The 24,012-nt window shown below is 42.0% G+C and overlaps 1 protein-coding gene across 1 annotated transcript in view; it reads left to right on the top strand.

The window, feature by feature from the left end:
- Positions 1 to 24,012, top strand: part of EFCAB8 (EF-hand calcium binding domain 8) — a 75,078-nt gene that overhangs the window by 13,230 nt on the left and 37,836 nt on the right. Inside the window, exons 5-13 of the mRNA XM_070748731.1 lie at positions 127 to 230; positions 988 to 1,168; positions 2,603 to 2,708; positions 8,127 to 8,211; positions 8,797 to 8,909; positions 10,829 to 10,902; positions 12,738 to 12,868; positions 16,506 to 16,573; positions 17,901 to 18,049. Coding sequence (XP_070604832.1) covers positions 127 to 230; positions 988 to 1,168; positions 2,603 to 2,708; positions 8,127 to 8,211; positions 8,797 to 8,909; positions 10,829 to 10,902; positions 12,738 to 12,868; positions 16,506 to 16,573; positions 17,901 to 18,049 — 1,011 coding nt within the window. The remainder of the gene's footprint in view (positions 1 to 126; positions 231 to 987; positions 1,169 to 2,602; positions 2,709 to 8,126; positions 8,212 to 8,796; positions 8,910 to 10,828; positions 10,903 to 12,737; positions 12,869 to 16,505; positions 16,574 to 17,900; positions 18,050 to 24,012) is intronic.

Below are 24,012 nucleotides of genomic sequence, written 5' to 3'. Positions count from 1 at the left end.
CCCAGGCTTGGAGGGTAGCCGGACAGCTCCTTCGAGTCAGAGGGACCCTCTTTGAGTCTGGGACTTACTCTTCCCAAAGCACCTGGAGCTACAGGTGGCCTAACAAGAGGGAGCCTCTCCTTGCAGGAGGAGTACCTGAACTACATGCTCCGGGAATATCGTGGGAAGGACGACATGCTGAAGAGCAAGTGGCTGCCAGAGTTCCAGCCAAGCATGAAAAGCATCTCGGTGTAAGGGACCCCTTGAGGGTGGCCTCCATAAACAGCATAACATAAACTCTTCCTCCTCCTCCTCTTCCTCCTCCCCCTTCTCCTCCCCCTCTTCTTCTACCTCCTTCTCTGCCTCTTCCTTGTTTTTTGCATCTTTCCTCTTTCTCCCCTTCTTTTCTTCTTCAGCCTCTTCCTCCTCTCCCTCTTGTTTCTTTCCTCCTCTTCCTCCTGCTGCTGCTCCCCTTCCTCTCTTCCTCCTCTTCCTCCTCTTCCTCCTCTTCCTCCTCGTCCTCCTCTTCCTCCTCGTCCTCCTCGTCGTCGTCGTCGTCCTCTTCTTCTCCATTGTTTCTTGTTTCTTTCCTCCTCTTCCTCCTCCCCTTCTTCTCTTCCTCTTCTTCCTCTTCCTCCTTTCCCCACTTCTCTTCATCTGCCCCTTCTCCTCCTCTTTCTCCTTCTTTGTTTCTTGTTTCTTTCCCCCTCCTCCTTTTCCTCCTCCCCCTTCTTCTCTTCCTCTGCCTCTTCCACTTCTTCCTCCTCCTTGTTTCTTGTTTGTTTCTTCTTTCTTTTTTCTCCTCCTCCTCCTCCTTGTTTTTTGTTTTTTTCCTCTTCTTCCTCCTCCTCCTTTCCTGCCTCACTAACAGTGTGGGAATTTTCACCCACCTTTCCCTTCCTGCCCCTAATCTATGACAAGAGTTGAAAAAGACCCAAAGAGACGCCCCATTTATGGGCTGCCCCTTCCCCCTTACCTTTGCCCCCCCCTCCCCAATCCATCCTACAGGTCCCACTCAGAGGACATTGTCCGGATCCAGTTTTTCCCGAGTCAGACTCGGGGCATGATGGACCACAGGGAGAAATGGAGAAGTAGCAGCCGACCCCCCTCGGGACGATTCCTGACCGTGAGCAGAGACGGCATCTTGCATTATTGGAGCGACACCTTTAAGATGCTCCGGACAGTATATGTAGGTGGCTCAGTTTCTTATGGGAGAGGGAGGGAGGTATCCAAGATCCCCTTAGGAAGCTCCTGCTTGGTATCCCTTGGCATTTATGGATGGACATTGTTGTGAGTGCTCCTTGTCCACCTCAGGTCTGATTCTGAAGAGGATGAGCCAGGCCCCTCAGAATAATCTGAGCCAGGGGGGCTGCCAGAGAGCAAGAGTGGGGCAGAAAGTGACTAGGGAGAGCCTGAGGGGGCTGATGTGACATTGGGCAATTGGTCTCAGTCAGATAGTGAGGAAGACATGTTAGAGGAAAACAATTGGATAAATCCTAGTTATAGAAGAATGGCCGGAAAGCGAGAGGAGATCCAAAGGTATTAATTCACAGCCGTAGCTCCTTGAGGTGTGATGTCACTTCCAGGCATTGGGATTGTGGGTAATGGGGGCGTGGAAACTCAACATTGTTCTATGGAAGAGACAAGAAACCCGGTGTGTGCTTGAAAAGAAGTTTTAAAAGCACGATTTCTGCCTCAAAAAAGTCAATCTGTGCTCGATGCTGTGCTAGGAAAATTTTTGGTAAGCTAATTCATGTTTTGAGTAAATGAATGGGAATTATCGAAGGCATGTAGATAAAGACTGAGTTTGACATGCTTTGTTTATTTATTTTGTTTATTGTTAGAGTTGAAAGGGACCATGCAGGTCATCAGGTCCAACCCCCTGCCTGAGCAGGAATCCTAAAGCACCCCAGCCAAGTGGCAGTCCAATCTCCTCTTGAAAGTTCACAACCTCCGCAGGCAGGTTGTTCCAATGGTTGATTGCTCTGACCGTCAGGAAGTTCTTCCTTACTTCTAGGTTGAATCTCTCCTTGGTCAGCTTCCAGCCATTGTTCCTCGTTTGGCCCTCTGGTGCTCTGGAGAATAGAGTGACCCCCCTCCTCTCTGTGGCAACCCCTCACATACCTGTATACAGCTATCATGTCCCCTCTGGCCCTCCTTTTCTCTAGGCTATCCATGCCTAGTTCCCGCAGTCTCTTTGATCTGACCCAGATCAAAGCTGGCTCCAAATCAAATAGAATTGGCTCCTATGCTACTTTTAACCCTGTGTTTGCATTCATGTATTTGCTGGGATTTGAATAAAGAGTGAGTTTTATTAATAAAGAAGTGATTGTTCGGAGATTGGAATTTATTGGAAGCCCACGGAGCAGAACAGACACCAACCAAGGAGAAAAGTAGCCTAGACTGAAGGATAAATTCCCTGTCAGTGAGGTCAATTGACCAGGGGAACGGCTTGCCACTAGAAGTTGTGGCTGCTCCATCAACTGGAGGGTTTTAGCAAGAGACTACAATGGCCATTTGTCTGAATTTGTCTCCTGCTTGAGCGGGGAGTTGGACTAGATTACCTCCCAGGTCCCTTCCAACTCTGTTGTTCTCTCTTCTACCTTCTCATTCCTCCCCATAGCTGGACCAGACTAAGCGACGTCACAGTTTGAAGCTTTGGGTGATTGACATGTTATGCCTGCCCAATCTTAACCTTTTGGCGGTTTCCACCACAGACCAGGATATTGGTAAGCTAATTTATCAATTCATCAATTCATCAATTCATCAATTCATCTATCTATCTATCTATCTATCTATCTATCTATCTATCTATCTATCTATCTATCTATCTATCTATCTATTTATTAGATTTGTATGCCACCCCTCTCCGAAGACTCGGGGCGGCTAACAACAATGAAAAGACAATGAAAACAAATCTAATATTAAAAATAATCTAAAAAACCCCAATTTAAAGAACAATCATACATACAAGCATACCATGTATAAATTCTATAAGCCTAGGGGGAAGGGAAAATTTCAATTCCCCCATGCCTGACGACAGAGGTGGGTTTTAAGGAGCTTGTGAAAGGCAAGGAGGGTGGGGGCAACTCTGATATCTGGGGGAAGCTGGTTCCAGAGGGTCGGGGCTGCCACAGAGAAGGCTCTTCCCCTGGGGCCCGCCAACCGACATTGTTTAGTTGACGGGACCCGGAGAAGGCCCACTCTGTGGGACCTAACTGGTTGCTGGGATTCGTCCGGCAGAAGGTGGTCCCTGAGATATTCTGGTCCGATGCCATGAAGGGCTTTTTGGGGCATAACCAACACTTTGAATTGTGACCGGAAACTGATCGGCAACCAATGCAGACTGCGGAGTGTTGGTGTAACATGGGCATACCTTGGGAAGCCCATGATTGCTCTCGCAGCTGCATTCTGCACGATCTGAAGTTTCCGAACACTTTTCAAAGGTAGCCCCATGTAGAGAGTGTTACAGTAGTCGAACCTCGAGGTGATGAGGGCATTGCCATGATGACTCCTTGATTTGGGTCTCTTGGGGTGGTGGTGGTGGTGTGTGTAGGTGCTAAAAGGAACCCCCTGTGCTAAAAATAGGCTCATCCTTTGAAGAAGGGTAGCATTTCTTCTAATCGATTCTCAGGGTCCCAAATAGCATCCAAATTTATTTTATTTATTTTTTAAAAAATAGTCTTTATTGAGTATATACCATAATTTTTGGAGTATAAGGCACACCTTTTTCTTCCCTAAAAGAGGCTCATAATTTGGGTGTGTCTTACTGAATGTAGCTCCCCCCACCCAGCCCTAACTAGCTGCTAACGATTTTCCCAGCTCTTACCTTGAAGGCTCTTTCATTGTTTCTCTCTGAAAAGAATTTTTCCAAGTCCTAAGTCTTTGTTTCTTTCCAGCCTTAATCAGGTGCTAACTATGTCCCCAGCTCTTACCAGCTTGCAAGTTCTTTCATTGTTACTCTCTGCCAAGAATGTATTACAAACCCTGTTTTTGCAGGGGTTTTTTCCCATTGCTTTACTTGCTCCAGATGTTTCTTTCCAGCCCTAACCAGGTACTAACAATGTTTCCAGCTCTTACAGGCTTGCAGGCTCTTTCATTGTTACTCTCTGCAAAGAATGTTTTCCAAGCCCTAAGCCTTTGCAGGGTTGCTTTACTTGCTCCAAATGTTTCTTTCCAGGTACTAATGATGCTTCCAGCTCTTACTGGCTTGCAAGCTCTTTCATTGTTACTCTCTCTGAATAAAGTTTTTTTAAAGCCCTAACCAGGGGATAAAATAATGTGTTGAAGCTGACCAGACTATGGAGGCTAGCCAGATGAATATCTGGTAAGCAGGTTCTTTCCCCTATTTTCCTCCCCAAAAACTAATGTACCTCTTATACTTCGGTGTGAAAAATATGGTACATGAAAAAAGACAAGCAAAACATACAGTCAAACATACAAACACATGAAAAATCTATAAGTACATATATACATCTATTATTGTGCATTCATTTATAAATCCAACAATAGAATAGAACAGAATAAGGAATAAAGAATAGAATAGAATAGAATTATTTATTGGCCAAGTGTGATTGGACACACAAAGAATTTGATTTGGTGCAAATGCTCTCAGGGTACATAAAAGAAAAAGAGACATTTGTCAAGAATCATGAAGTACAACATGATTGTCATAGGGGTCAAATAAGCAATGAAGAAGCAATCAATATTAATAAAAATCTTAGGATACAAGTAACAAGTTACAGTCATACAGTCCTAAGTGGGAGGAAAAAGATGATAGGAAGGATGAGAAAAAACTAGTAGAAATAGAAGTTCAGACTTAGTAAAAGGTTTGACAGTGTTGAATTTGTTGAGCAGAGTGATGGCATTCGGGAAAAAACTGTTCTTGTGACTAGTTGTCTTGGTGTGCAATGCTCTGTAGCAACGTTTTGAGGGTAGGAGTTGAAACAGTTTGTGTCCACGATGCGAGGGGTCATTTTCCCCGCCCTCTTTTTGACTCGTGCAGTCTACAGGTCCTCAACGGAAGGCAGGTTGGCAGCCATTGTTTTTTTCTACAGTTCTGATTCTCCTCTGAAGTCTGTGTTGGTCTTGTTGGGTCGCAGCACCAAACCAGACAGTGATAGAGGTGCAGATGACAGACCCAGTGATTCCTCTGTAGAACTGGATCAGCAGCTCCTTGGGCAGTTTAAGCTTCCTGAGCTGGCACAGAAAGAACATTCTTTGTTGTTCTGTTTTGATGATGTTTTTGATGATAGGTGAACGTTTTAGGTCTTGAGATAGGATAGAACCTCGAAATTTGAAGGTCTCTACTGTTGATACTGTGTTGTCTAGTATTGTGAGAGGTAGAAGGGTGGAAGGGTTTCTCCTAAGGTCTACCACCATTTCTACGGTTTTGCGTGTGTTCAGTTCTAGATTGTTTCAGTCACACCACAAGGATAAATATAAATATAAAATATAAATATAAGTACATATTTATAAAAAAGACATTCATTGTACTTGTCAACTGTCTTGTTGACCCGTGTCTTCTACAGCCTATCATGACCATACAATTTTCCTACATATCTTATATATATTTGTAACTTTTGTTTAAGTCCATGTAATTCACTTCTTAAAGCATCCAAATTTAAATCAGAGTCCGAGGCAAAGTATTCTCCAAAGTTCCACTGCTTACAAAGGCCTGTAGAAAGCACTGTGAAGCACTATAGAAGTCTAAACGCTAAATGCTATTTTGGCATGCAAGATTTCAATTCCCAGAATTTCCCGGCCAGCATGGTTGGAGTGGAGTTGAAGTCCACAAGCCTTAAAGCTGCAGGAATTGGAAAAGGTGCAAAAAAGGGGCAACAAGAATGATCAAGGAAATGGAGCCCCTCCCTTATGAAACCAGGTTGCAAGGCCTTGGTCTCTTCAGCCTTGAAAGACGGCGTTTAAGGGGGGACTTGATCGAAGGGTATAAAATTAGGCATGGGATAGAAAAGGTGGATAGAGAAAAATTATTTCCTTCATCACACAATACTAGGACGAGGGGGCACTCCCCCTCATAGGTAAGAAAGTGAGGACAAATCAAGGGGAATATTTCTTCACCCAGAGGGTCCTTGGTTGATGGGATTGCCTTCCAGAAGAGGTCGTGACAGCTGTCAGCCTTGATAGCTTCAAGGCAGGATTAGACAGTTTCATGAATGCCAAGTGTATCAGAGGTGGTGATTGAAACAGATTTAATTGGATTTGTATGTCACCTCTATGTTGGTTGAGGCAGGCAGGAGTCCCTTGAGTACCATTTGTTGGGGGTTAAGGGAAAGGGGGGGGGTTGGCCTTCTCTTTCTGCTCAAGATCCCCATGGACAATTGGTGGGCCACTGTGGGCCACAGAATGCGGGACTCGATGGGCTTTGGCCCGATTCAGCAGGGCTCTTCTTAGGTTCTTATGATCTTGGATACTTCTGCAATAGACCATTCTTTCCTACAAGGGTGGACTTCAATGGCTTGAATTCCACTTTATTATTATTATTATTATTTATTCGATTTGTATGCCGCCCCTCTCCGAAGACTCGGGGCGGCATACACACTTCCTGAAGTCCAGATTGTGTGGACCTCAACTCCGAATATGCTGGCTGGGGAACACTTGGCGTTGAAGTTTACCATCCTTAAAGTTTTCAAATTTGAAAAAAAAAAAGACTTTACTAGATGAACTGGTTGATGGAACCATACAGGACATGGTAGTCTTCTGAAGTGGACAAACAGGATATGGTGGGTCAGGCTCCAACTGGACATCCTCCAAGAATTAAAGAGAAACTTCCTGACAGTAAGAACAATTAACTGGTGGAACTGCTTGCCACCTGAAGTTGTGGGTGCTCCACCACTGGAGGTGTTTTGAAGAAGAGATTGGACAACTCTTTGTCTGAAATGGCCTAGGGTCTCCTGCTTGAACAGGGGGCTTGACTAGATGACCTCCAAGGTCCCTTCCAGCTGTATTCTGAATAAATGGTCATTCTGTTTTTTCTTTGTGGTGGACAACTGAAGTCTCCTTCAGTTCTGTTTCCATCCTTCCTTCACTTCTCAACTGGTCTGTTTGTGGATTCCTTGAGCGAACTTCCAGGTTTCCATGGTTACGAATCACCTGTAAAGTCTCCTCTTTTGTCAAACAAGACAGCACATCCTTGAGGGGATTAACTAGGCACCTTGGAGACCCTTTTGACCCATCAAACTTGGAGAAGACAACCCTGTGTGTCCCCCTTTGTCTTCTTAAACGCCCCTTTCCTCTAGGCAAATACTTTGAAAATTGCAGATCCTCTTTAGCAGGAAAATAATAATGCCTAGAAGTTGCCTTCTCCTAATTGTAAGTCAATTTGTAGACCTATAAAAAAAATAACAATCTATTTTTCAATGTTACGTTTGCCGTAAAATGCTTTGGCATCCCAAACAGGGACCAAATGTCTTTGCTTTTTGCACCCAAAGCCCACCCAAAAATTACATTCCCAACACTCCTTCCAGAAAGCTTTCATTCATTTTTGACAGCTGTTCGGCTGTCAAGGACCAATGGATGCATCATTGTTATAGATGTTTTCTTTCCGTTTCTAATTTGGTGTAAATGTTCAAACATTTTATTTGTATTCAGAGCTGGGGTGGCACAGTGGTTAGAGTGCAGCACTGCAAGCTCCTTCAGCTGACTGCTAGCTGTAGTTCAGCAGTTCAAATCTCACCACCGGCTCAGGGTTGACTCAGGCTTCCATCCTTCCGAGTTGGGTCAAATGAGGACCCAGATTGTTGGGGGCAAATATGCTGACTGTAAATCGCTTAGAGTGGGCTGTAAAAGCACCATGAAGGGTATATAAGTCTAAATACTATTGCTATTCTTTCTTTCCTTCCTTCCTTCCTTCTTTCTTTCTTTCTTTTTTCTTTCCTCCCTTCCTCCCTCCCTCCCTTCCTTTCTTCCTGGGTCAAATGAGGACCCAGGTTGTTGGGGGCAAGAGGTGGATTTTGTAAACTGCTTAGAGAGGGCTGTGAAAGAACTATGAAGCGGTATATAAGGCTAAATGCTAAATGCTATTCCTTCCTTCCTCCCTCCCTCCCTCCTTCTCCCTCCCTCCATCTCGACTGTCTTCCGTTCACAGGTGTGAGGTTGCCACAGCTGCCTTCTTTCTTTTTCCCCAGAATTCTTTGACATTGGAGGCAGCAAATGTGACCGCCTCTTTTCCTTGGTCGATCTGGACGGATGTGCCACCGCCATGGACTACTGGTAGGTCCGGGAGGGGGGGCAGAAGGCCTGGCAGGGTCACCTCCTCTTGCTAGGGGCATCTGGGGAGTGCGAGAAGCCCCTTGCTCAAGGACCCCCCAAGAATCACATCACATTCGCTGCTTTGTTGCTCTCTTCTTCTCTGTCTTGGATCTACGCTTTCAGGGGTTGGGGGCCATTGGTGGGCTGGCATGCATTCTTCTTCCTACTCCTTCTTTTCCTTCACCTCCTCCTCTTCCTCTCCTCCTTCTCCTCCCCCTCCCCCCTCCTCCTCTCCCTTCTCTTTCACTTTTTCCTCCTCCTCCTCCTCTCCTCTCCTCCTCTCCTTCCTCCTCTTCTCTTCCTCTTCCTCTTCTTCTTCCCCCTTCCCTTCTCCCTCCTCTTCCTCCTCTCCCAATCCTTACCCGGCACTGATGACAACACCTAGTTTGGTCTTGAAACATCTTCCAGGAAATGTCCAAGCTCAGAACACACCCAAGGACCCCACTGACCTTCTGCAGGGTGCCAACCAGCAGCCGGTCTTTCTCGGGCTTTGCATGGTTTGGTGCCCCTGGTAGCCCCTTCCTGGCTCCTTCCTTTTTCAACTAGGACAGATGGGTGCAAAGGGGTCTTCTGCGTTGGAGACCTGAAGGGCAACGTCCTCATTTTCACCTCCACGGATGTGGTCACGAATGGCCTCTTCAACATCCGTGGCTACATAGGTGAGTCGCTGGTGGGAAGACGGCAGGGAAGACAGGAGTGGCATCCGAGGGGGGTTCCCCCCTGGCTAGGAAAACTGGACCAGAAAACTAACAATGTCCCAGAACTCAAGAGGCTTCCACAGGCGGTCCTCCATTTACCAAGGTTCATTTAGTGACAGTTCATAGTTACAATGGCACTGGAAAAAGTCACCTAGGAACCATTCCTCACATTGTGACTGCAATATCCCTGGGGTTGCCTGATCCAAATTCCCATGCTTGGCAGCTGATTCGTATTTACAACCGTCCACAGGGTCCCAGATGTTAGTCCTATGTACATGGCTAGTTATATTTTCTTTTATATTTTTATATTATTTTAAAATGTTTATATAATTTTTATATAATTTTTATATATTTATATATTTTTATGTTTTTATGTTTTTGTTTTTATGTTTTTATGTTTTTATGTTTTTATGTTTTTATGTTTTTATGTTTTTATGTTTTTATGTTTTATGTTTTTATGTTTTTATGTTTTTATGTTTTTATGTTTTTATGTTTTTGTTGTTTTTGTTGTTTTTGTTGTTTTTATGTTGTTTTTATGTTGTTTTTATGTTGTTTTATGTTGTTTTTATGTTGTTTTTATGTTGTTTTTATGTTGTTTTTATGTTGTTTTTATGTTTTTTTTATGTTTTTATGTTTTTATGTTTTTATGTTTTTATGTTTTTATGTTTTTATGTTTTTATGTTTTTATGTTTTTATGTTTTTATGTTTTTATGTTTTTATGTTTTTATGTTTTTATGTTTTTATGTTTTTATGTTTTTATGTTTTTATGTTTTTATGTTTTTATGTTTTTATGTTTTTATGTTTTTATGTTTTTATGTTTTTATGTTTTTATGTTTTTATGTTTTTATGTTTTTATGTTTTTATGTTTTTATGTTTTTATGTTTTTATGTTTTTATGTTTTTATGTTTTTATGTTTTTATGTTTTTATGTTTTTATGTTTTTATGTTTTTATGTTTTTATGTTTTTATGTTTTTATGTTTTTATGTTTTTATGTTTTTATGTTTTTATGTTTTTATGTTTTTATGTTTTTATGTTTTTATGTTTTTATGTTTTTATGTTTTTATGTTTTTATGTTTTTATGTTTTTATGTTTTTATGTTTTTATGTTTTTATGTTTTTATGTTTTTATGTTTTTATGTTTTTATGTTTTTATGTTTTTATGTTTTTATGTTTTTATGTTTTTATGTTTTTATGTTTTTATGTTTTTATGTTTTTATGTTTTTTATGTTTGTTTTTATGTTTTTATGTTTTTATATTTTTATTTTTATATTTTTATATTATTTTTATATTTTTATATTTTTATATTTTTATATTATTTTTATATTTTTATATATTTATATATTTTTTATATTTTTATTTTTATATTTTTATATTATTTTTATTTTTATATTTTTATATTATTTTTATTTTTATATTATTTTTATTTTTAAATATATTTTTATATTTATTATATAATTTTTTTTTTTAAAAAAGATAGTGGCGCCCACGGACCAGCACCGACCAATCCGGTTTGGTGACATAGTTGTGACATCATCAGTGGGTCACCACCGGTTCAGGGTGTCATGCGATCCCGTTTTACGACCCAAAGTCAATGGGTTTGCTCAACGATTGAATTATTCAGTTAACAACTGCAGGGATTCACTTAGGAGCGGTGGCAAGAGAGGTCCGTGAAAAGGGGCAAAGCTCGCTTGACCAGTGTTTCGCTTAATGGCAGAAATGTTGATCTCCGTTGTTGTCATAAGCCGAGGACTCTCTGTGTTTTGGTATTGTGGGATCAGCTCCCAGGGTGGGTGGCTGAACTACCCAATGTTACACCATCTGGAGCCGGAGAAGGTGGAATCTACTGGCTCACCAACGATTCCCTGGATCTCGTCCTCGCAGGGGGCTTAGGCAGAGTGCCCGTCCATCTTCTGATGAAGGGGAAGACTTTGCTGTACCGAAATTTCACCGTATCGGTGAGTCTCCATCTCTATTTCTTCCCCCCTCTCTCTGTCTTTCTGTCTCTCTTGTTGTTCTCTCTTTCTCTCTCTCTCTCCTTCACTCCTTCACTCTCTTTCTCTCAACCTCTCCCTCTGACTTTCTGTCTCTCATTCTCTCTCTCTCTCTCCTTCACTCATTTTCCTTCTCTCCCTCCCTCTCTCTGTCTTTCTGTCTCTCTTGCAGTTCTCTCTCCCTCCTTCCCTCCCTCTCCTCCCTCTTTCTCTCTCTCCCTCCCTCCCTCCCTCTCCTTCTCTCACTCTCTTCCTCTGTCTTTCTCTCTTGTCATTCTCTCTCTCTCTCCTTCACTCTCTTTCTCTCACCCTCTCCCTCTTTCTGCCTCTCTTTTCTCTCTTTTTCTCCCACCTGTCTGTCTACTTTTTCTTTTTGTACGGTTCTCAATGACTCAGTGAACCGAGTTGCCTGCAAAAGTTGTGCGTGATCCATCACTGGAGATTTTTTTCAGAAGAGATTGGGCAGCTGAATAGAATAGAATAGAATAGAAAATATGGAATAGAATAAAAATAGGATAGGCTAGGATAGAATAGAATAGAATAGAGGAAAAAGGATAAAATAGAATAGAAAAGAAAAAGAATAGAATAGAAATAGAAATAATAAAATAGAAATTGAAAGAATAGAATAGAATAGAAAATATGGAATAGAATAAAAATAGGATTTTTTTCTATTCTCTTTCTATTTTACTGGGATGGAATAAGGTCTCCTGCCTTGGGCATGGGGTTGGACTAGCAGACCTCCAAGGTCCCTTCCAACTCTAGATTTCTATGATGCTACGACAATGGACGGCTGTATACATTGTTGGAACCCGTTAAATATTCATGGGATTCTCATGCTATCCAGCCCGGATTAGACCTTGTTAGTTTGACAGATGGATTGGGGCCTTGCTTACATGCCTTCAATTTATTCCATGGTGGTTTTTGACTCACCTAAAATAATTTTGCAGGTATTGGTGACACTTCAAGAGCCTGGGAAAATGTCAAGGTGGCAAAATTACACACCCCAATCCCTTCCAGCAGGGATGATGTTAGGACAAAGGACTCCACAATCATCATCTTCTTCTTCTTCTTCTTCTTCTTCTTCTTCTTCTTCTTCTTCTTCTTCTTCTTCTTCTTCTTCTTCTTCTTCTTCTTCTTCTTCCCCCTCCTTCTTTCTTGTTTCTTGCTTCCTCCGCTTTCTCCTCCTTCTTCTCCTTCTCTTTCTCTTCTTTCTTCTTTCTTCTTTCTTCACTGACTCCACAATTGTCTTCCTCCTCCTCTGCCTCCCCTTCTTCTCTTCCACTTCTTCTTCCTCCTTCTTTCTTGTTTCTTGTTTCTTGCTTCCTCTTCTTTCTTCTTTCTTTCCGCCTCTTCCTTTGCCTCTTCCTCTCCCTCTTCCTCTTGTTTCTTGTTTGTTTCTTGTTTCCCTTCTTCTTCTTCTTCTTCTTCTTCTTCTTCTTCTTCTTCTTCTTCTTCTTCTTCTTCTTCTTCTTCTTCTTCTCCTCCTCCTCCTCCTCCTCCTCCTCCTCCTCCTCCTCCTTCTCCTTCGTCCTCCTTCCTCTTCCTCCTTCTCTTCCTGTTTCTTGTTTGTTTTTTGTTTCTTTTCTCCTCCTCCTCCTTCCTCCTCCCCCCTACAAATCTCACTCCTTTCTAGCACTGATGATGTTCACAGTTGGGTCATGAAGTGTCTGCAACTAAAGCACTGAGCTGGCAGAGCACCAAGGACCCTCACTGTCTCTGTCAAGCCCCAGACATTGCTGGTGCAAAGTTGACCCCTTCCTCCTCCCCTCCCCTCTTCTCCCCCTCCCCAACCCCTGCAGGCGGTGCACGGAGACTGGTGTCAACAGGTCATGTATATCCCCCAGCTCAATGTGGTGGCTTCCTGCACACCGGCTGAGAAGTCTGCCATGGCTCTGACCTCGCTCCCCCTGCACAACATCGGGAAAATCCAGTAAGTGAGAGCAAAGAATGAGTTAAGCAGCTCTGCTTTCTCCCTACTGACTGTTACTACTATTACTACTACTACTACTGCTGCTACTACTACCACCACCAATAATAATAATAATAATAATAATAACAACAACAACAACAACAACAGCACACCATAACAACAACAACAACAACAACAACAACAACAACAACAGCACACCATAACACACCAGACATTGTGATTGTGGAGAAAAAGAAAGTATGGATCATCGACATCGCAATCCCAGGAGACAGCAGAATTGAGAAGAAGCAGCTAGAGAAATTAGCGAAATACGAAGATCTGAGAATCGAGCTGCAACGACTCTGGCATAAGCCCGTGAAAGTGGTCCCAGTGGTCCTTGGCACGCTGGGCGCAGGGCCAAAGGATCTCAGCGGACATTTGAAAACCATCGGAATTGACAAAATCTCCATCTGTCAATTGCAAAAGGCCGCTTTACTTGGGAAGCACCCGACTGGTGATGAAATACGAAATCCAGCAAAGTGATCTCGTTTGCTGTGTTGTATTGACATAGTAATAATAATAATAATAATAATAATAATAATAATAATAATAATAATACAGTATTTGAAGGGACCTTGGAGGTCTTCTAGTCCAACCCCCTGCTTAGGCAGGAAACCCTGCACCTGTTTACTGGATCCGTGTCCCTCCTGGCTGGTCTCGGCCAGCAGGGAGGTGACACGGAGCTGGGTCCAGGAGATTGTCAACGCTTCTTTGGGGAGGGGGTCCTTCCCGGATCCCTACAAGGAGGCACTTGTGCGCCCCCTCCTCAAGAAGCCTTCCCTGGACCCAGCCATTCTCAACAACTATCGACCAGTCTCCAACCTTCCCTTTATGGGGAAGGTTGTTGAGAAGGTGGTGGCGCTCCAGCTCCAGCGGTCCTTGGAAGAAGCCGATTATCTAGGTCCTCAGCAGTCAGGATTCAGGCCCGGCTACAGCACGGAAACTGCTTTGGTCGCGCTGATGGATGATCTCTGGCGGGCCCGGGACAGGGGTTTATCCTCTGTCCTGGTGCTTCTTGACCTCTCAGCGGCTTTCGATACCATCGACCATGGTATCCTTCTGCACCGGCTGGAGGGGTTGGGAGTGGGAGGCACTGTCCTTCAGTGGTTCTCTTCCTACCTCTCTGGCCGGTCACAGTCGGTGTTAGTGGGGGGTCAGAGGTCGACCTCTAGGTTACTCCCTTGTGGGGTGCCTCAGGGGTCGGTCCTCTCCCCCCTACTATTTAATATCTACATGAAACCGCTGGGTGAGATCATCCAAGGGCATGGGGTGAGGTATCATCAGTATGCAGATGATACCCAGCTTTACATCTCCACCCCTTGTCCAGTCGGCGAAGCAGTGGAAGTGATGTGCCGGTGTCTGGAGGCTGTTGGGGCCTGGATGGGTGTCAACAGACTCAAACTCAACCCGGATAAGACGGAGTGGCTGTGGGTTTTGCCTCCCAAGGACAATTCCATCTGTCCATCCATCACCCTGGGGGGGGAGTCACTAACCCCCTCAGAGAGGGTCCGCAACTTGGGCGTCCTCCTCGATCCACAGCTCACATTAGAGAAACATCTTTCAGCTGTGGCGAGGGGGGCGTTTGCCCAGGTTCGTCTGGTGCACCAGTTGCGGCCCTATTTGGACCGGGAGTCACTGCTCACAGTCACTCATGCCCTCATCACCTCGAGGCTCGACTACTGTAACGCTCTCTACATGGGGCTACCTTTGAAAAGTGTTCGGAAACTTCAGATCGTGCAGAATGCAGCTGCGAGAGCAGTCATGGGCTTTCCTAAATTTGCCCATGTCACACCAACACTCCGCAGTCTGCATTGGTTGCCGATCAGTTTCCGGTCACAATTCAAAGTGTTGGTTATGACCTATAAAGCCCTTCATGGCACCGGACCAGAATATCTCCGGGACCGCCTTCTGCCGCACGAATCCCAGCGACCAGTTAGGTCCCACAGAGTTGGCCTTCTCCGGGTCCCGTCAACTAAACAATGTCGTTTGGCGGGACCCAGGGGAAGAGCCTTCTCTGTGGCGGCCCCGACCCTTTGGAATCAACTCCCCCCAGATATCAGAGTTGCCCCCACCCTCCTAGCCTTTCGTAAGCTCCTTAAAACCCACCTCTGTCGTCAGGCATGGGGGAATTGACATGTTCCTTCCCCCTAGGCTTATAAAATTTTTGTATGGTATGCTAGTGTGTATGATTGGTTTTTAACTTGTGGTGTTCTTAAAATTAATTTAATATTGGATTTGTCTTGTATTGCTGTTGCTGTGAGCCGCCCCGAGTCTGCGGAGAGGGGCGGCATACAAATCTGATTAAACTAAACTAAACTAAACTAAACTAAACTTCAGACAGATGGTTATCCAACACCTTCTTAAAAAACCCCAGTGTTGGGGCATTCACAACTTCTGGAGGCAGGTAGTTCCACTGGTTAATTGCTCTAACACTGTTGTAGGCTGCATCAACAGAGGGATAGAAGGGCTTTTTCCTTCTAAGGTCCTGTCTTCTTGGAACCTGACAGCATTACCAAGTTGACACGATTTAATTAAAAGTAATATTGCCAATTGCAATATTGAGCAGCAGATGGCAGTGTTGCTTATTGTATATTTAGAGCATGCAGCATGGAACAGTGGAATAATCTCCCTTCCTTCCTTCCTTTTTGCTCTGTCTCTTTTCCTCTCTCTGTCTCTCCTTCCTCCCTCCCTCCCTCCTTCCTTCCTTCCTTTTTTCTTTTTCTTTCTCTTTCTTTCTCTCTCCTCTTCCCCCTCCCTCCCCTTTCTTTCTTTCTTTCTTTCTCTCTCTCTCTCTCTCTGTTTCTTTCTTTCCTCCCTCCCTCCTTCCTTCCTTCCTTTTTTCTTTCTCTCTCTCTCTTTTTTTTCTTTCCTCCCTCCCTTCTTTTTTGCTCTGTCTCTTTTCCTCTCTGTGTCTCTCCTTCCTCCCTCCCTCCCTCCTTCCTTCCTTCCTTTTTTCTTTTTCTTTCTCTTTCTTTCTCTCTCCTCTTCCCCCTCCCTCCCCTTTCTTTCTTTCTTTCTCTCTCTCTCTCTGTTTCTTTCTTTCCTCCCTCACTCCTTCCTTCCTTTTTTCTTTCTCTCTCTCTCTTTTTTTTCTTTCCTCCCTCCCTTTTTTTTGCTCTGTCTCTTTTCCTCTCTCTGTCTCTCCTCCCTCCCTCCCTCCTTCCTTCCTTCCTTTTTTCTTTTTCTTTCTCTTTCTTTCTCTCTCTCGCCTTCTCCCTCCCTCCCCTCTCCTTCTTTCTTTCTTTCTTTCTTTTTTTCTTTCTCTCTCTGTCTCTCCTTCCTGCCTTCCTTTGTTCCTTCGTCCTTTCATTTGTTCATTTGTTCTTTCCTTCCTTTTTTCCTTTCCTTCCTTCTTTTTTCCCTCCCTCCCTCCTTCCCTCTCTCCCTCCCTCCCATCCTTCTCTCCCTCCCTCCCTTCCTTCCTCCCCTCTCTCCCTCCTTCCCTCCTCTCCTTCTATTACTATGCACATAACTCATGGTGGTCTCCCTCAAGAGCTTTCCCCACCACCTGTTTCTACAAGTACAAATAAAGACCATGGTGGTTTATCACATTTTTCAAACCCTCATATTAAACCGTGACTTCTTCCTGTTTGCCCAGGTCAGCGTTGATCGTCTTGCGGAAGGGGATTCTGTGCTTTGACTACTCTCCTGAAATGAACATTGTGGGTAGGTGTCTCTCAACTTTTACCTTGAAAGACCTTGGCATATATTTCACCTGATATACAGGACTACAATGCAGAGAGATTGCAGAGAAAATGCAGAGCAAACCTAACAGTGGGTAGCCAGACAAAGAGAAACAGAGAGGGTGACTCCGAGAAATAAGCTTTGAACGCTAGCCCCCTCTTGTGGCAGTCTGCAACACCTGCAGCCAATATATTGCCAACCCAACAGTTATGGACAGAGTCCTAACAAAGGTCAGTAGTGGATTTCAATTACCGTCGCTCCAGTTCAGTACAGTGGAACCCCGACATAAGAGCTGCTCTACTTAAGAGCAACTCGAGATAAGAGCTGGGAGGGGAGAGATATTTTTGTTCTACTTACAAGCCCAAATTCGAGATACAAGCGCCAAGGAGCTGTCTCCTGAAGCCAAACGCTAACTTCCGCGTTCGGCTTCAGGAGTCAGCTGCGAAGCGGCGCGCGTGTTTTAAAAGGTTGCAGCCGGCCTGGGGGGCTCGGGGGGGTGCTTGCAGCTTTCTTTCTTGCTCTTTTTCTTTCTCTCTTTTACCTTCCATTCCTCTATTTCTTCTTTTCTTTCTCCTTCCCACCTTCTTCCCTCCCTCCCTCCCTTCACTCATTCCTCTCTTACTCTCCCCTTTCATAAGTTTCCTTGCTTCCTTCCTCTGTTCCTGTCCCTTCCCTCTTTCCTTCCTTCCTTCCCACCCTCCGTCCATTCATTCACCCATTCCTCTCTTGATCGCTTAAAGCCGGTCCCTGGTGCAAAAAGGGTTGGGGACCTCTGTCCTACAGGATTGGGTGGCAGAGAAGTTGAACATATGTAAATTTAAAAGTTTAAGAAAGTTTACAAGTTAAGTGAAAGAAACTTCATTATTCATTTATATGTACATGTACATTTCTTCATTAAAAACATGTCTTTCTGCATAATTTAGACTAACTTTGTGAGTTTTTTGAGGGCTGGAACCAATTAAAATTATTTACATTAATTCCTATGGGGAAAAGTCGTTCGAGATAAGAGCTGCTCGACTTAAGAGCCCAGGTCCAAAACGAATTAAACTCGTATCTCGAGGTACCACTGTATTGGAAGTGCGTGCAGCACTTCTGCGTATGCGCAGAGATCTCCAGCTGCCGCCGCTTCCAGTTTGCCTGATCCGAGGCAAACTGGTAGCAACCCACCCCTGTCTAGGGTTCCTTCTAACTCTGTTCTCCTCTTGAGTGACCATGTGGTCTGAGGGGCTCGGAGTCCATCCTTTGTATCTGTGGCATTTCTAGAAGAAGCGATGTTTTAAACCATGGTTTATTTTGGTCTTCTGTTCAGTGACAGGGGGCTATGATCCCCTGATCAGGATCTGGAATCCGTACGTCACCAACAGTCCCATCACTCACCTGAAGGGCCACTTGACAGCTGTCACTCACATCATGATCAATGGGCAGAAGAAAACCATTGTCAGCATCTCCAAAGACAAGGTGAGTCAGAGAAGCGATGATATTTCGGTTAACGACCATATTTCAGTTAGCAATGGTTCAAAGCAGAGGCGGGTTGCTCCTGGTTTGGACCAGTTCTATAGAACTGGTAGCAGGAATTTCCCCACCACCACCAGGGACGGATTGCGGGCACAGCTTTGGTTTTTTTTAAAAAAAATAAAGTTTTTATTGATTTTTAAAAGTTAACATAAAACAAACATATAACAGTGCACAGTGCATGTGCCCATCACCTAACAACAACACACACCCCATCACCCCCACCACCCATACAAGAGGATTCAAATAAAATTTAATTGTTTATCTATTATTCCTTGGCTCTATCTTGCATCAAGTATTACTAAAAGAGTGATTGCAATTTATTTTTCATATTTACATCACAGATTCTACTTAACATATACTGTAATCTTTTACCTTATTCCATCACACCATCAACTTCTCCAATTTGTTCTCATCGAAATTGTTTAATCTTATTTCCATGATTTCAAAATGTATGTGGTCCACCATGTACCAGCACCAATTTTGTAATGTCCATTTTGTAGAGTCTTTCCAACCTAATACCATCACCGCTTGGGCACTTTCCAATGCTGCGGCTTTAATTTCCTTGAATTCTCCTAGTTCCCTGTATTTAATTAAAATTGCTATTTCTTTTGTAATTATCCAGTTAATGTTTAACATTTTATTAATTTCGTTCTGCACTACATTCCAGAATTTCTGAATTTCTGCACACTCCCGGAGCATATGCATAAAAATTCCCTTTTCCTGGCACCCATGCCAACATTTACCCTTCTCTTTCCCCTGGAAGTGTGCAATTTGTACTGGTGTATAGTACCATTTATGTAAAATTTTCCTTCTCATCTCTCTAACTCTCGTGTTTTTAATCTTATATATATTTTCTATTATTTCTTTCATTTCCCTTTCATCTATTTGTAAGTCGTTTTGCCAGCATCTTGTCAAACTTTTTGTTACTTCCTCTTCCATCTGCAATAGCATTCTGTATATATTACCGGCTTGTGCTTTACTCTCATTTATCTTTTCTCTTATTATTTTTTCTAAGCAATTTTCTTCTCGTAAGAAAGCTTCTTTATTCTCACTTTTATTTAAATATGTGCTTATTGCATTAATCTGCAACCATTTCTGTTTACCAATCCACCATTCCAATCGAGTTCTGCTGACTCTTCCATCTTTCTCATATAATTGTTCAATTCTCGTTATCCCTTTACTATTTAATACCTTAATGATTCTACTTAAATTAACATCATCCCCTATATTCAATACATATAGCGTTGATAGCCTGGATACCCTTATTCCACTTTTCCTCTGCCATTTAAACCATATTTCTAAACATGCTTTAAGAGGATCACTTAAGTTACTAATTTCTGTTCTACTCCAATTTTTAAATAATAATTCTTTATTATTTATGTTATTGATTTCCTTTTCTAACTCTACCCATTTCTTTCCCCCCCATAACTGTAGCTCCATTAACCTTTCCATTTGAAATGCATTTCTATATAATACTAGGCACGGGCTGCCCCAACCCCCCTCTTTCTCTTGTGCAAACTGCCAATGCTTCCTTATTCTAGGTTTTTTGTCTCCTTCAATCCAAAAATTTAATCTGTTGTCCCATTCTCTTAGTTTTGCCTCAGGAAAACTACCCGGTAGAATCTGAAACAAATACATCATTTTTGGTATTATCATCATCTTAAGGGCCCTGATCTTGGCAATTCTTCCTAACTTTTTACCCTTCCAATTTTTTATCTGATTCTGGATTTTTTTCCATATTAGGTTATAATTGGCCGTCACTATTTTTATTGGATTCTTGAACAACCAAATTCCCAAATATTTCATTTTTTTACAACCTAATTTCAATCCTGATATTTTTTGAATCTCGATTTGCTCTTTAGGGCCAGTATTTAAACATATTATCTCTGATTTCTCTATATTAACCTTAAGTCCAGATTGATCTTTAAATTCCTGGAGCAATATAATTATTCTTTTCATCATTTCAATTGGGGTTTCAGACATCACTATAGCGTCATCTGCAAACAAATTTAATTTCAATTCAAATTTCCCTATTTGATAACCTCTCCATTCCTTATCGTTTCTAATTTTGTTTGCTAAGGTCTCAATTGCTAATGCAAATAACATTGGGGATAGTGGGCAACCCTGCTTAGTTCCATTCTGAATTTTAATCGTTTCTGTTCTGTTACCATTTACTCTGATTTGAGCTATATTATCCTTATATATTGTTTCTATAATTCTGCAAAATGAATCTCCCATATTTAAATCTTTACATAGTTGAAATAGGTAATCATGGTTAACTTTATCAAAGGCTTTGTAGACATCTAATTTTAGAATACTTAATTTTCTTTTGGTATTGGTAGCATGGTGTAAAACATTGACCACATTCCTTATTGGTTCATAAATCTTCCTTCCTTTAACAAATCCATATTGATCTTCTCCAATTACTTTTGGTAAAATATTCTCCACCCTGTTTGCCAATATTTTCATAAATATTTTATAATCCTGATTTAATAAGCTGGTAGGGCAATAAGAACTTGGGTCAGTTAAATCACGATCTGGTTTTGGGACAGTTATAATTTCTGACATTTTCCACGTCTGTGGAGTTTCAAAAGTCTCCATTACATTGTTAAACAATTTTTCCATATGCGGTAATAATTCATTCATATACATTTTATAATATTCAGCAGTAAAACCATCTGGACCTGGGGCTTTAGCAGGTTTCAACCCTTTAATAACTCTAGATATCTCATCATTTGTAATTTTTGCATTTAGCATTTGTCTATCCTCTTCCTTTAATTTCTTTTTAATCTCTGTGGTTTGTGAAATAACATAATCTTTTTTGTATAAGTTCCCATAAAAATCTCTCATTATTTTTTCCATTTCTACATTACTACGTTTAATTACACCATCCTTATCTTTTAAAGCAGAGATGTGGGATTTCTCTTTTCTTTTTTTCAGATAATGTACCATTTGCTTCATTGATTTATTACCCCATCCCCTAATTCTATGTTTTATAATCATCTTCATTTTATTCCATCTTTCTTCATCAAGTAATTGTAATTTCTTTTTCTTAAGTAATAATAGTGAATTCCATTCTCTATTTCTTGTAATTTTTAAGGTTTCTTGGATTAAATCTATTTCTCTTAATAAGTTGTTCCTTTTAGCTTCCCAGGATTTCCTAATAAAAGCTTCAGTACTAATACAATTACCCCTCATAACAGCCTTATGTGTATCCCAGACTATTGTTTGTTTAATCTCACCTGTTGCATTAATACAAAAGAATCCATTCAGTTCCCTTTGTAATTTAATTCTATTCTCCTCATTAGCTGAAACCAGAGGGTTATATCTCCAAATTCTTTGTTTCCTGCTGACCTCTATCTCAATCACTGCTAAGAGAGGGGCGTGGTCTGATAACCAGATACTTTTCACTTCCACTTTCTTAAGCTTTGCCTCATCTGTCTTATTAATTAACATATAATCAATACAACTAAATTTATTATGTCTTGCAGAGTAGAAGGTGTCTCTGTTTACTATGTTTTCATGTAAATCCGTCATATTGATTTTATTTAAGTGTAACTTTTTCTTTCCCCCCCTCCCTGCTGTTAATTCCAAGTTGAAATCGCCTGCTAAAATCACTATACCTTCTGCAAAATTATCTAGTTTCCGTTTTACATTTATTATAAATTGTTTTGCATTTACATTAGGAGCATAAATTACCGCTAAGGTTACTAACTTATTTTTTATTTTCCCCTTAATAAATAACATTCTGCCATCTTTGTCCCTTTTAATATTAATTAATTGAAAGTACACTCTTCGGTTAAACAAGATGGCTACTCCTCTTGATTTGGTTGTCCCTCTCGACTCATAAACTTGTTGCCACTCACTATTTGTAACTAATCTATCTGTTTTTTCCCTTCCTTTATGAGTTTCTGATAAAAGTAAAACATCAACTTTACTGTCCCTAGCCAGCTTCATGATTCTAAAACGTTTTTTCTGTGATGAAAGACCATTTACATTCAACGATAATAACCCTATATCACCCATTTACATAATTTTAAATACATTTCCCCCTCCTGCAAAACAGAGCCTACCGGAAAAATGTTTTTTAGTTACCATGAATCCCCACCCTAGTGCCTCTTCCCTGACCCCCCCCCCCAGAGGGAGGCAACGAAAAAAACTTTCGTTATCGAGAGGCACCCCTGGATTTGCATTCCACCAGAAAGCTCCCCCCTTCCTCCCCATTTTACAGCATATCAAAAGATTCCCCCCTCCTTCCCTCCTCTCCCCTTATTAGTTAGTGAAAAAAACCAAAAAAAAGTACACAAGAAAGAGATTAGTTAGTTGAAACTCATAGTACCATATTAGCAAGTCAGCTCAGCTCAGTTTTTTATTTTTTCTTCTGGCGGGTAACCCTTGGCTCATCCCTCTTCTCTTTCTCCTGGAGAGAATCTGTATAGTCTGGAAGACAGAAGGAAAAGGGGGGACATGATCGAAACATTTAAATATGTTAAAGGGTTAAATAGGGTTCAGGAGGGAAGTGTTTTTAACAGGAAAGTGAACACAAGAACAAGGGGACACAATCTGAAGTTAGTTGGGGGAAAGATCAAAGGCAACATGAGAAAGTATTATTTTACTGAAAGAGTAGTAGATCCTTGGAACAAACTTCCAGCAGACGTGGTTGGTAAATCCACAGTAACCGAATTTAAACATGCCTGGGATAAACATATATCCATTGTAAGATAAAATACAGGAAATAGTAAAAGGGCAGACTAGATGGACCATGGGGTCTTTTTCTGCCGTCAGTCTTCTATGTTTCTAACCCCAACCGGTGAAGCAAATTTCTTCCCTCCTCCAACAATCTCGTCTGGAAAGCCTTGGAATCTTTAAAAACAAATATTGTAGCTGGATAACGCCATGAAAATCTGATTTCATTTTCATAAAGTTGGGAGGTCACTTCTCTCATCTGATTTCTCATCTTGAGGGTCTCAGCAGACAAATCTTTTAAAACGCTTATTGGAATAGCTTTGTAGCGTAAGTTTAAAATCTGCTTCAACTCTTTGAATATTTCTGCCGCTCTTCTTTCTGAGGCAAACCTTACAATAATGTCTTTTGAATCCCCTCGGTTCCGAGATCCAAAAACCCAGTGCGCTCTTTCAAATTCTTGCAGGTCACATTTAACCTTGTTTTCATTGAACCACTGGAGAATTGCTTGAATAAGATGTTTACTCTCCGCAAAGTCTTTAGGAAAACCCCTCAGACGAAGATTAGCCCTCCGCTGTCTGTCCTCCAAGTTAATGATGCGGAGTTCCTGGCGAGACTTCCCCACCTCCAGTTTCCCAATTCTTTGATCTTGTGTTTTGGATTGTTCTTTCAAGTCTGCCATTCCAGCACCAACGACCGATAATTCCTTTTTCATATCTTGGAGCAGCTGTCCCATGTCAGCAAATGCTTTAAGCAACGAATCCATCTTTCCTTCCAACTCCGAAGTAGACGCCATCTTTCCTTTGTTCTCGCTTCTCCACTTACACACGTTAAAAACTATTACTTGCTTCAACTTTTAACTCCTTCTCATAAAGTTTTCAACAGCTTTGTTCAATTCGCTTCCTCTCAATGCACTTTCACCAAGCTAGAGAGGGTTGTCGAGGGTTAACTTTTACTTTTCCTTCTTCACATGAGGGAGCTTTCTCTCAGTGCGTCTATCTAGAGCGACGCATGCGCAAATCCCCGGGGGCACAGCTTTGGTTGTGTTGCATGCACAGGAAGCAAAAATGTGCTGAAATCTCATGAGGGGAAATCTTGTGAGGGGAAGTCTCGTGAGGGAAAATCTTGTGAGGGGAAGTCTCGTGAGGGAAAATCTTGTGAGGGGAAATCTCATTACGGGAGATCTCGTGAGGGGAAATCTTGTGAGGGGAAGTTTCGTGAGG

The sequence above is a fragment of the Erythrolamprus reginae genome, chromosome 3, assembly GCF_031021105.1.
Source record: "Erythrolamprus reginae isolate rEryReg1 chromosome 3, rEryReg1.hap1, whole genome shotgun sequence".
NCBI classification, from domain to species: domain Eukaryota; kingdom Metazoa; phylum Chordata; class Lepidosauria; order Squamata; family Dipsadidae; genus Erythrolamprus; species Erythrolamprus reginae.
The sequence above is the reverse complement of the archived record's forward strand: the minus strand, read 5'-3'. Positions and strand labels throughout refer to the sequence as shown.